The sequence below is a fragment of the Catharus ustulatus genome, chromosome 2, assembly GCF_009819885.2.
Source record: "Catharus ustulatus isolate bCatUst1 chromosome 2, bCatUst1.pri.v2, whole genome shotgun sequence".
NCBI lineage: Eukaryota > Metazoa > Chordata > Aves > Passeriformes > Turdidae > Catharus > Catharus ustulatus.
In genome coordinates, this window is record NC_046222.1 from 117,605,294 (window position 1) to 117,618,375 (window position 13,082).

Sequence of the window (13,082 nt, forward strand, 5' to 3'; positions counted from 1 at the left end):
GCCGGGCCGGGCCACCAGCACCTGGGGAGCTCCCGGGGCTGGGGACAGGGGACATGGCTGGGGAGAGCACTCGGGCAGGGCAGTGCCACCATTGGGGCTGGGGACAGGGGCATGGCTGTGGAGAGCACTCGGGCAGGGCAGTGCCACCATTGGGGCTGGGGACAGGGGACATGGCTGGGGAGAGCACTCGGGCAGGGCAGTGCCACCATTGGGGCTGGGGACAGGGGACATGGCTGGGGAGAGCACTCAGACAGGGCAGTGCCACCACTGGGGCTGGGGACAGGGGGCATGGCTGGGGAGAGCACTCGGGCAGGGCAGTGCCACCATTGGGGCTGGGGACAGGGGCGTGGCTGTGGAGAACACTTGGGCAGGGCAGTGCCACCATTGGGGCTGGGGACAGGGGCATGGCTGTGGAGAGCACACAGGCAGGGCAGTGCCACCATTGGGGCTGGGGACAGGAGCATGGCTGTGGAGAGCACTCGGGCAGGGCAGTGCCACCATTGAGCCTGGGCCCTGTCCCTGGTCCCTGCCTTTCCTGCACCCACTGCCCCAGCCACCCTCTCCCTGCTATCCGACCCCACTGAGCCCCTTCTCTCCCTCCTCCAGGCCATGGCTGGAAAGATCACCAAAATCCTGCTGGTGCTGGCCATCCTCCAGTACGGGCTCAGGGCAGATGCCCAGGCAACGCAGACTAAGGCAGAAGTTCTGACGCAGCGTGAGGAACAGCACAGTGGAATGATTTGGCTGGTGAGACAGATTGTGAATTGCTCAAGTGGCTGGGCAGCTGGGAATAACTCCTGATTATCTGTGTGAACAGCAGGGCAGTGATCCTCTAGCATGGGCTGGGTTTAACAGATCCTGCATCCCACTTGGGTGTCTCTGCCCAGGTGTTGTTTCCTGCCTGCTCCTCATCTCTGTTTTCCAGTTCAGGGGCCTGGGTACGCAGAGTACAACTGGCCTTACTCTAAAGACTGAGGTGAAGAAGGCATTAAATACCTCAGTCTCTTCCTCATTCTATCTCACTGTATTTCACCCCCATCCAGTAAACGATGGAGCTTCTCCTTAGCCCTCCTTTTTGTTACCAATGAACTTATAGAAACATTTTTTATTCTCTTTTATGGCAGTTAATATAAAACCAAATTCAGTTCTAGTTGGGCTTTGGCCCTTCTGATTTTCTCCCTGCACAGCTGCACGACGGCCATGCAGTCCTCCCGAAAAGCTGACCCTTCTTCCAAAGGTCATAAACTCTGCTTCCATCTGAATCCATGTGGCTTCTTTCCAAAGCCTGGCTAGGCAGGGTGTTGCTGTGGGGCTCCGATGTCTCTGGCATGAGAGGGGACAGGTTCCCAGATGCCCTGTGTGGCAGTGTCACTGCTGCAGTGAGGCTTGAGGCAGCACTGAGAGGGGCAGGCTGGGGGAAGGATGAGGGACAGACAAGAAGCACCAGCACCCAGGGGAGCTTCTATGACTGGGGAGAGGGTGCAGAGGCTGTGGGGAGTGTCTTGGGCAGGGCAGATTCCATTCTTGGGGCAGGTGCCCTCAGGGCTGTGGGGATGGCTGTCCCCATCCCTAGGCTCCACATTTCCTACCCCAGCTGCCCCAGCCTCCATCTCCCCACCACCCAGCCCTGCTGAGCTTCTTTCTCCCTCCTCCAGGCTAGAGCTGGAAGGATCACCCAAATCCTGGTGCTGCTGGGCATCCTCCAGTACACAGTGAGGGTGGATCATCCATCAGTGAATGTCACAGAGGAGCTCATGAAGCAACATGAGAATGAGCGCATCATGGAGATGGCCAAGCTGCTGGTGATGGAGCAGAAGATGCAAAAGCAGGGTGGATTCACCCCAGGAAGAATGCTCCTCTTGGCTTGCCAGGAGTGGTGGTTCTGGGTCGGTGCTGAAGTCGCCCTCGTGCTCTTTGGGATCTACTGGCTGCCCAGGCAGAGCAGCTCTCACTGTGACGATGGCAGCCAGGGGGAAACCTCCACCAGTGCCCAGGAGCAAACAGAGGAGGAAGAGGAGGACTGCGAGGATAACCCTGACACTTATGACATGCCAGAGAAGCCCCCTGATAAGGTAGGGACCCTTGGAGCATCTGCCAAGCCCTTCCCAAGAGCAACTTTCTGAGGGCTGCATCCAGCCATGAGAGCTGGCAGTGCCTACAAGGACATGACTGACCCCCTGGTCCTCCTGCCCCTGAGACCACTCATTGTGCACTTTCTCCACTAGAGCTGGGCACTGTGGAGGATCTGGAGGCGAGACACCCCTGTGGATGTGGGGACTGGTGACCAGAAAATGTGCTGTGCTACCTCCCCTCCCGGCTGAAGAGGCAAACAAGAGTTCAGATCCCTGCTTCCTGTGCAGCCCCTGCAAATAGTCCCAGTTGTGATGCTACCCCTGCAAGGAAGTGTGGAGTGTTTTGTAAATACATTAGTAAAATTGTTTGTTTGGTTTAATAAATCCTGTTTGAGCAAGAGAGTGTTGGGGGATGGTGCTCCTTGTCTTCTGAACTACAAAGTGAGTCACTTGTCATAGGGGAGACAGGTTGGTCTTCCACAAACCCATCCTGGCTGGGCCTGATGCCCTGGGTGTCCTGTGTGTGCCACGTGATGGCTCTTGAGCTGCTCTGTGACCTTCCCTGGCACCAAATTCAAGCTGGCAGGGCTGTATTTCTTCTCAATGTCCAGTTTTGAATAGCAGAGACTCTTGAATGTCCTCCTCCTGGGTCAGCTCTGAGCAGTGCCTGCAGAGGTGCAGGGGGTTGCTCTGCACTTTGTGCTGTGACAGGTGGTTTCCATTTCCTGCCTCTCACATGGTTATTTCAGTAAGATATTTTGTTTTCTGTATATTGACAGAAGACCTGGGTTGCATACCCAGCACCCAATTTGTACTTCAGCTGGAGGGATGGTATAGACCTTTATTTCAAAATAGGCAGTAGTGTTTTGGGGCAGAAGACCATATGGGCCACCAAAGCCTGAACCTGTAAAGCTTTAAAAATATTCAGGCACTTTTTTTTTGTTCTAATGTAATTACTGACAACGCCTTTCCAACTTCTTCCCTTGAAAAATTGTATCCAGTCACCTTGCAGGGCCTCTTTTTACACACCCAGTGCTGACTTTGAATATTTGTTTTGCACTACAAGCACTTTTTAAAATAGGTAGTCTGTCTAAATTCAAAGTGTTTGATGTAAGGACAGGGGGTGTATTGCATCAATCTGTTATTCTTTTATTGTCAGGGCATCTTTGCCTGTTGCAGTCTTTTTATTCACTATGCCAGAGGCCACATTAGGAAAATAATTTTCCTTGAATCATGGTCACTGAACCCAACATTAGGTGTGGTTTCCACACTACCAATCCTTTCCCAATGTGTAAAGGTGGAGAGATAAACACCTCTTATGCTTTGTGATCTTGTCAATTCTTGTGACAAGATAAATGACACTGTGCAATTTTGCACATCTATATTATATATTACATGTCAAATAAAGCTAAAATAGCTTGAAAAATCTAATTTGAATGTCCCAGCATCAGAAAATTCAGCATGAAGACTGAATGCTATCTTTTCAAGAGTACACTGGATTTTACTTGGCATCCCTATTCAAAATATGTGAAGCAACATCCAGTAGATCTCATCACACTGGCAATGAAAACGTGAAATTGTGGCCCACCTGACAGGCTTGGTGGATCTAAAATCACAGAGTTTTTATCATATATGGCAGACTGCTAATAATTCTTGGGAATCAGAGAATTAAAAATTATTAGAAAGATTGGAAGGTTTTTGTTGTTGTTGTTTTAACTAATTTAAATTCACAGTATTATACAAAAGAGATTTGAGTGCCTTCATGTCATTAATTAAAAATGTTAGCAACTTCACAGAGACTGAACTTCAGAATGCTCACTGCTTTGAAAGATTCTATCAGTGTAAAAACAAATTTTTTGTACTCAAAATGGAGAGCATAATAAAATCCAAAAGGATATTGCCTTGCCTAAAGGCAATTGTGAGTGGTAATCTGTTGATTCTGTCAGTGCCAGTATTTCACCTGGAGACTCAGTGATAGGGAGTGGGAAGGAAATTATTTGCTTTATCCCAGAGAGGTTTTGAGATATTTATTTTTTTAACTTGTGCAACATAGAGAGAGAGAAAACTGATATCCTGAAAGGACTGGTAATCTGAAAATTATGGATCATTTAATTTTCAAGTATCTTATTAGAGGAAATTAGTAGGAATGATTGAATGAGAGGTATGGCAAACTTGAAAAGCTCCCAAAGTCCACATTTTTATTTTTTGTTTTTGAAAACCTGTGAAAGGGAGATCTCCTATTGAAAAAAGTGATTTGCAAAGTTTAGGCTCACAAAATTTATCACAGAATGATCATGGTTAGAAGGGACCTTTGGGTCCAGCCTCTCTGTTTAAGAAAGGCACTTACAGCATGTTGTCCAGAGCCACATCTAGATATTTCTTTAGTTACCTCAAAGGATGAAGACTCCACCACCTTCTTGGGCAACCTGTGGCAGTTCCTTCACAGTGGAAAGATGTTTGCTGATATTCAGAGAACCTCCTGTGTTTCAGTTTGTGGTCACTGTCTCTCTGTCATTGAGCACCACTGAGAAGAACCTGGCCCTATTCTCTTTGCACCCTCCCTTCAGGTATCTGTGTACATCAGTGAGATCCCTCCTGAGCCTTTTCCTGTCTGGCTGAGCAGTGTCAAAAGCCTGACTGAAATCTAGACACACAATATCCACTGTTCTCCCCTCATCTACCAAGGCACCCAATTTGGATTTTGGAAAGCAAAGATGAGACAAGGGTGAAAGGACTATAAAGGCTGAAATTGCATAATGAAAATTGAGAGATGTGTGGAAGGTATTTCTGAATTGTAGCTTTTAATATGCTTCTATGCACATAAGATATATTGTGTAAATATATATGTGAAGGTTATATGCTAATCTTGTCTTAGCAATCTTGTCTGAATATAAAATAAAAAAGTACATTAGATCAATGAAATAAATTTCAGACTGACTGGACAACATGTTTTCAGGCTGTTCCTCACTGGGTTTCTGCTCCTTTCCAATTTTACCCTTTTCCTATCCTATCTAAGCCTTCAGATCAATTATTCCAGTTGTGTTACAGTTGGATATCTGTAAAGCAGAGGTGATGCTTCTTCCTTTGCCTGTCCTGCTGTTGGGATTACGAATTACCCCATGTGGAATCCAAGTTCTTCTGCTTCACTTCTGCAAGCTCGATGTTTAGTCCAAATGTGTCTCCATCGAATGCCAGATCCCTGCCCCATGTTTGGAAGTGAAGAACTCCAAGATTTAAAAGGGTGGTTGAAGCATAAAACTGAGTTGAATGGCGTGAAATGAGAGGCAACAAACACAGCAGCTTCTGGGTGTGCTTTGAGACCTTCTAGATGCTCAGGTAGCTGCTTCTGGGGTTCTGGGGGGCTCCCAGAAATGCTCTGAGGAATGTCAGGGTGGCAGCTGGCTCTGCATAGGGAGAGCTGGAGGAATCATGGGCTCCTGGCAAGCCCTGGCAGCCTCTCATGAGCTCTGCCATCTGCTCCTGATAAGGGGATGCATTAAGGTTTTGGATTGAGCTGACTTCTGACAAAGCAGAGGAAAGAACCCCGGAGCAGCTAAGGGAAAGCCTATGTAAAGGGGCACCCCAGGGCACAACTCTGCCCATCATTGTCTTTCACTGAGCCGGTAATGGCCATTGCTTGTTATGCAACCTGAAATATTTTGCTCCGTTTTTGGCCTTCACAATGACGCAAGAAAACTGCTTGCAAAACATATCTTTGAGTTAACATTGCAAAGAGATAACTTTGTTCTTTTTGTTAGTAAATATGATTTATATTTGTATTTGGTATTAGTAATTACTGACTCCTCCATGTAATAGTTCAACAGATTTTGTTTATTTGTCACAAAAATACTTCTTCCAGTGTTGTTCTGTGCTACCCCTCTCAAGGAGTTGAGATGTGTAAAGGTAAGATGCTTTCTCCCATGAAAGCAAGAGTAGATTTTTTTGTCTACACACCTTCCTAGCAGACCACTGTCCTCCACTCCTGCTGGATAATGCCCTTATTTATTTTTTCCCCCTTTCCCTGCCTGTATTACTCTTCTGAAGGGTTTTAGCAGTTAAGGTAAGTCAGCAAGAAGTTCCCAAGTTCATGGAGGAGAACTGAATGTTAACCTACGCCCCATGAAAATGTACATCTTGGTGCTTTTTAAGGATGTACAGTTCTGTCTGTTGGTGACACAGAGGGTTTTATACCCAACACTGCCTACCACAGGAACCCCTTTGTCCCTTCAGATATGTCTGCTAACATGGATCTGGTTTGGAATGTCCTTCTACCTTTGTGTTTAGATGCAGAACTCAACAGCAGATCAAACGTGAGAGAATGAAAACAGCCAAAGAGCTTCTAACCTGATATCACAGCTGCTGTGGTTGCAATGAGTTCATTAATTTCTTTTTCTTTAGTTAAGTAATTTGTGTTTGATGGGGATCTAGCCATATCCGACTACATGATCTCATGACAGATGAGAAGCAATCCCTTGCTTCCTTAGCTTCTGTTAACACCCTCAGGTTTCAAATATTTGCCATCCAGCAATAATGCCTCCCCAAGAAGGAAAGGGACTGTGGATCACTGCACCCCAGCCCATATTCTGCACAGACTGCTGTTATCAGATTCTTATTCCTGTTCTGGGTCCTAATCCCTACTCTCTAAACCACAGGCTGGCTGTGACCGTAATCTTCCAGACAGCTCCACCTGAAGCAGCTGAAAACCAAGGAGTCTTGGTGAATATCCCTGTACAAGGTCATTCTTCAAGATTGGGAAGAGCAGTGTAAAGTGAAAAATAACTTTGTCAATCACAGCATAATTTGTTTGCCTAAATATAAGCATGTAAGGTCACTTCAGACACCCCATGTCTGCAGATGTTTGCAGAGGGCTGGGAGACATGCTACAGGGCTTCTTCCAAGCCATCCCTTCTGGACATGCAGCTAATGGACAGATGGGGTATCCAAATAGCAAATACAATCTCAGACACAATTGTGCAGCTGACTCCTTCCCTCAGAAGAAAAGAGGAACCAGAGTAGGAGAAAAGCCCCAGCTCTGATGTGCTAAGTAGCAGCAGCAAATCATTCCAGGGCATAGCAGAGGGTGGCTGCATCTGACAGGCTGGCAGGAGAAATGGCTGAGGTGCTGCACCTTCCCAGACCTTGCTCAATTCCAGAAAGACAATAAAATCTAATGTTCACTCCAATTGTCAGTCTGACCAATAAGAAATAATGGTGATGAGAAAAAGTGCTGGTTTAGGTATGTCAATTGTTTTAATAGGATTTGTCATACAAGTATTCACCAGTGAGAACAGAGACTGGATTATGTGTTCCTACATTTGTTCTTGTGCCCATGTAGAGAAATGGCTCTGTGGAAAAGATCACATTGGAAATTGCTTGTGGTTTGGGTTTCAGCAGCATGAGCCCAATTTTTTCTTATCAAAGTGAGGCCTGAGGAGATGGCAAAACTCCCAGAGACCTCAATAAAAAGCAGTAACAAACCCCTCAACTATGCTACAAGAATAAAATAAAGTGAAAGCAGAGGGGGCAGAGACATCAGTCACTGTCTGAACAGATGTCACTCTAGAAATCACCAGACGTACTGAAAAATATTAACATTACTATGGGACTGCATGCAGGATGAATAGATTTTATATAATACCATTTTTTTGGTATAGATTTTCTATGTATTTGCTTAACTTTCTTTTTATACAGTGTTTACACACGTATTTCAACCCCTAGGTGAACAAGGATAATTTTTTTAAGTCCACAAGCTTATTAACCCGATAAAAAGTTTCCCAAAAGAAAAAAACAGACTTCTAAACCTATTTTTTGTTGTTTTTTTCTTTCCTTTTTATGTTTTTGCTGAATTAAAGACATGTTCTGAGAATGTTGACACTTCTTCCAAAAAGAAGCTTTTATGTTTGGTTCTCTTTTAATATCATTTGATCCTCTGTTGTGTTTTTAACAATGCAAGAGGAACCACTAATCCATTATTTATTTCCTTTGCTGTGTTTTGTTTTGTTCTTTTCAGTCACACTGTTTTAACATATTTTTTCCAGGTATTTCCATTTTTATTTCTCATTTGTCTCAGTGTAGTAAATGGGGTTCTTATAAATATTTAAATATTTTTTGTTTTGTTTTATGCAATACTCAAAAATCTCATATTATATGTAATAATATCATAAATTCTTCATCATGCATGAAGTCCTGCTGAAGTGTCTTGGGAGCTTGGGATCACACCTTTACACCCTGAAGTTTTATTGCAGGTTCCACTGTACACCTGTTTGCCCTTTCTGGCATATGTTAATCAAAATTACATTTGAAATGCCAGATCATGGAACAAAACATGCTAAGAATCAGGGAAAAAAAAGTTTGCATGTATCCAAGTCAGTCTTTGGTTTGAATACAATCCTCATCTTCTGACCAAATCCTGTTCTGTGCCTGGGTCTAACTTATGAAAGTGTTTAATATCTAAGTTCCACTTTCAAAAGGTATTTAGAAACTTTATTTTCTTCAGAAAATTAGGAGTCAAACCTATAAAGAAGTTTCTAAGAACTGTTTATGTCTATGTCTATGTCTATGTCTACGTCTGTCTATGTCTATGTCTATGTCTATCTATATCCATATTCATATCCATATCCATATTCATATCCAAACTACATCTAATCTATTTTGTGAGAACAAATTATATCAACAGAGTTTAAATTTAAAAATAAAATTTAGTATCTTAATAGTGAAATACAAAATTACTGTTTTGAGCTTCCCCAAAAGAAATATTCTGATTAAATGAAGAATTTAGAAAACGCTTAAGAAAAATTAAACATATCCTAATGTGTCTGGTCCATGTGCCATATAAATAGCCTTAACTCTGCCCTGCAATTTTGCTTTGACTTTAAGTATGTGTTTACTCCAATTTTTAACTAAAAACACTAGTTGTGTGTATATCACACAACTGGAACACTATATACTTAAAATAAAGCAGTCCAGAAAGCAGCCCAGAAAAACGTCTATGTGCTACTTATAATAAATAATCCATCAGCTGCATGCCCATGAACAGCAACAAGGCAAATAAGATTTTGCAAAGAACTTTATTCCAGCAGTTACTGCAAGCTCAGTTCTAGTTTACAGTGCACTTATTTCAAAGTATTAAAGGGTTACATTTTCTGAAATTTATTTTGAAAAGAATTACTATTTCCAGTTATGACTGTATAAAACAAGTACTTCAAATGAGCTAATGAGCACTCATACTTCACATTTATATTGTTTAAAAATATAAAATATGAAAATAATTCCTGTGGTGCTGCAGGAACGTGAATTAATTGATGTATGTCTGTCCAGATGAATGGAGAAATTAATTTACCACCACTCTCACACAGAAATATATGTCCACTGATGAATAACACATATTAAATCATGTTTTATCATTGCAAAATACATGCACTTTTCTGTTCTTGGGTTTAATACAACACCAAATTCTTTCTGTGGCACGAGCATCTTCCACAGTGGGATGGAGAGAGAATTGAAAAAGGGCAAAACCTTTGGCTTCAGATACAAACAGGTCAATAATTGAAATACAGTAAAATATTATATCACTAATAGTAATTGCAGAGAAAAGAGACATAATAAAAAAGAGAATCAAAATGTAAGAAAAAACCAAGCAAGTAAGGCACAATAGAGTTGTTCACCACCTTCTGATGTGTCTGCAAACTTGCTGAGGGAGCACTCCCATTGTCTGGATCATTAATGCAGATGAGAAACAGTTTGCCCTACTGTAGATCCTGGGGCACACAACTAGTGACTCAACTGCTGTGGAATTCATGGTGCTGATTATAACCCTTTGGGCCTGGCAGTGTGGCCAGTTTTCAGTCTAGCTCCTTGTCCACTTCCCTAGTCCACACATAATCAGTTTGGAAAAGGGGATGTTACAGAAATCAGTGTTGAATCCTTACTCAGCTCAAGATACCCAATATCCAGAGCTCTCCCTGTATCCCCTGAGCCATTCAAGGCTCTCAGGTTGGTCAGTCATTATTTTCTCTTTGGAAATCTTTGCTGAGTACTTCTGATCACCTTATTTTTCATGATGTTTGGAAACAGGTACCACATTTCCTCAGCAGCCATGCCAGTCACCAGTCTCCCTGACTCAGCTTCCTTTGGATCAGGACCAATAAAATGTCTCTACAGCATCTGGAAATACTATTTTCCATAAAGATCAATGAATATATATATTTTACTAATTAAGAGTGTCTTAATTTTATCAACCATGTTGCCAGCCAGCAGTCCTGCATCTAGGGACAAAAGGGAGGCTTTGGCCCAATTAACTGTAGATTGTGATTTTTCCAGGCAGCTATCCAACCTTTTGGATGTTGTTTGTTTCTCAAGATAGAGATGAGCCCTTTAGATACATGTGCCACCCGTTACCAAGTGCTATCCTTTGTCCTTTTAGCAACCCACATCAATAAGATGCTGTTTGTCATTTAAAAATTAATGCTGCATTGCCAATTAGTCAGTCACACCTCTGGTAATCTTATTCAATGCTATGGGGCTAATTACTCCTGGAAGGCCTTGACATGTTTTATAATGGAACTGTCAGGTTTGCATTTGGCTGCAGTTCATTCAAATCTAAGTGTGACTTGTTAGCCACATTAAGTTGATTTCTTTTGAAGGCTGGTGGGAAGCATGGAGTCTAAATTCCCATTTTGGTATGTGATTATGGTACTCCTGCAGAGTATTGGTAGGGAAAAGGATGTTGCTTTCATTTTGTGAGCTAGTGCTGTGCTAGCAGGCTGACTGGTATTTACTGCCTTTTTCCTTTTGCTTTCATGGAATCATGGATTCATGGGATGGTTGGGTTGGGAAGCACCTTTAGAGGCCTCTTCAAGTAAATCAGGTTAGCAGAGCCCTGCCCAACCTGGCCTTGAATGTTTCCAGGGATGGGGCAGTTGCCACCTTTTTGGCCAACCTGTTCCACTGTTTCACCACTCTCATCACAAAAATAATTCTCCTTTCTGTCTATAACTATGTCTGTCTTCCCTCTTGTCTAAAGCTGTGGTTTTGCCTTTTGCAGGAAGGGATCCTGTTCAATGTCATTTACGAGCCTTTAACTCTGAGTTCTAAGTCAGATAGTGAATAAATCAGTGCCCTCGTGTCTTCCCCTTCATTCTCCTTCCCCACTCATTAGTTTAACAGCCTGAGCAGGTACAAGAATGGGATGTAATTCCTCATGTAGATTACTGGGTGACATGAAACCTGCTTCAACAAACCTTCTTTGCATCAGCAGCATGGTATTGACAGCATATCCCTGTGAAGTGAAATTTTCATGTGGAATTGCTTGCCACTAGAACAGGCTTATATCAAAATGCAAAGAGAACTATCCTCACTTTTGGCAGCTCTCTGCCATGCTTGCCTGGACTTACTTTCTAAAATGAGATTAAACTGTTTGAATTGAAATCCATGTGTCATGTGTGGAACTGAATAGGGTGAGAAAGAAGGTCTAAATGCAACTGAGACAAAACAGTTTATGGAAATACTGTTTCCATGGGGCTTTATATCCAAAACTCTGTACCTAAAGCAGCATTGTCTGTAAGCTTTGCCGGGGATTAAGAGAGGGGGAAACCTCACCTAATTCAATTGTGTGACCCTTTCAGTTCTGCCATCAGGCTGGGAGGTTCCTGTCCTTCATGTATTGCTCTCTGCTTCCAGCTCTCAGTAGAAACAATCTGTTGTTTATTCTTGCTGGACACATTTGAAATCTGCCACATTTGGAATTTTAATGCTTTGAATTTCAAGGAACCAGGTAGCATTAAGTGCTTCCATTTCTCTGTGCAGATTGTGTGAGCCATGAATAAACAGTAAACCCTGCAGCCAGTCTGCAGCTTATTCCCATCAATTTCAGTACAGCAAGCCAAATTTGCACTGAGCTAGGAGGGTCAGAGGAGAGGCACTTAGTTTGAATTTGACCTGCTGCACATTTGCACCATACAGTATTGACACTCTACTTCCTTCTATAGACCTATTTAAATTTAAACTTCTGCTGTTTAGTAGCTACTTTAAATTAGGTTGGACTCGATGATCTCAGAGGTCTTTTCCAACTTAATTTACTCTGTGATTCTGTAAATGAAGATGGTCAGCAGTTCTCTGCTGTGAACAGAGTATGTTCTTATTCCAGCCCACTGGAATAAGTGTCCACTTCATGAAGAGAAAATTGGCTACTCTTGCTGGTGGATTAGAACACAAACCCAGAATTTATTGTCCAAAATGAATTCTCAGAGTTCATCTTTGGAAGAACAAGATTAATCTCCAAGTATTGATAATTTCATGTTTATCCTCAGTCAGGGACCTGCCTTTCAAAAGGGCCATGACATCACTGGGGTCTAAAATAGTCTCTTACCCATTTGAATCCTGTTCTTCAGAAGCCACCTAGAAATGATTTTTTTTCCCCCATCAGATGTCCCAGACAGGTAACTGTTCATTAAAATGACAGTGCTCTTTTTCAACTTTCAGAACATCTGTCATGTATTTCATTTTCCACTTTTGCAGGGTGCAAATAACAGCAGGCACACAGACAGAGCTATTAAAAATGTAAGAGGTATTCCAGTAAATCAGTTACTTTGCAGTAAATCAGTTAGTTTACCATTATTGAAGTTCTGTATGAAGCGAGTCTTGCTGTTGGCAGAAGAGGATTTTGTAATAAATAATACAAAATATTCTCTGTTTTTTAAAAGGGATTTTGTAGAGAGACTTCAACAATAAATGATTTAATGGGTTATGTGATGATCAATGGAGATGTCTCGCTGCATCTCCGAACACTAAAACAGAATTCTGCACACAGAATCCTTGGAGGACCTCTGCCTTTTAAAAGCTTGTTACTAGCAGCTGACACTGTTTTTTGGTTGGTTTTTTTTTAATTTACAGTAATTTCACGATTATAAGCCGCACCATTTTGACTAAAATTTTGGTCCGAACCCAAAGTGCGGCTTATAATCAGGTGCGGCTTATATATGGACAAAGAACAAAAAGTTGCTGTTTTAGTTT

General features: G+C 42.7%; 1 protein-coding gene across 1 annotated transcript; it reads left to right on the forward strand.

The window, feature by feature from the left end:
- The first annotated feature begins 543 nt into the window (after window positions 1-543).
- On the forward strand, window positions 544-2,479 carry LOC116992654. Its single transcript, XM_033052491.1, has 3 exons — window positions 544-747; window positions 1,656-2,072; window positions 2,226-2,479. The coding sequence occupies exons 1-3, from the start codon at window positions 610-612 to the stop codon at window positions 2,319-2,321; spliced, it is 651 nt and encodes a 216-aa protein (XP_032908382.1). The 5' UTR covers window positions 544-609; the 3' UTR covers window positions 2,322-2,479.
- Window positions 2,480-13,082: the final 10,603 nt, after the last annotated feature.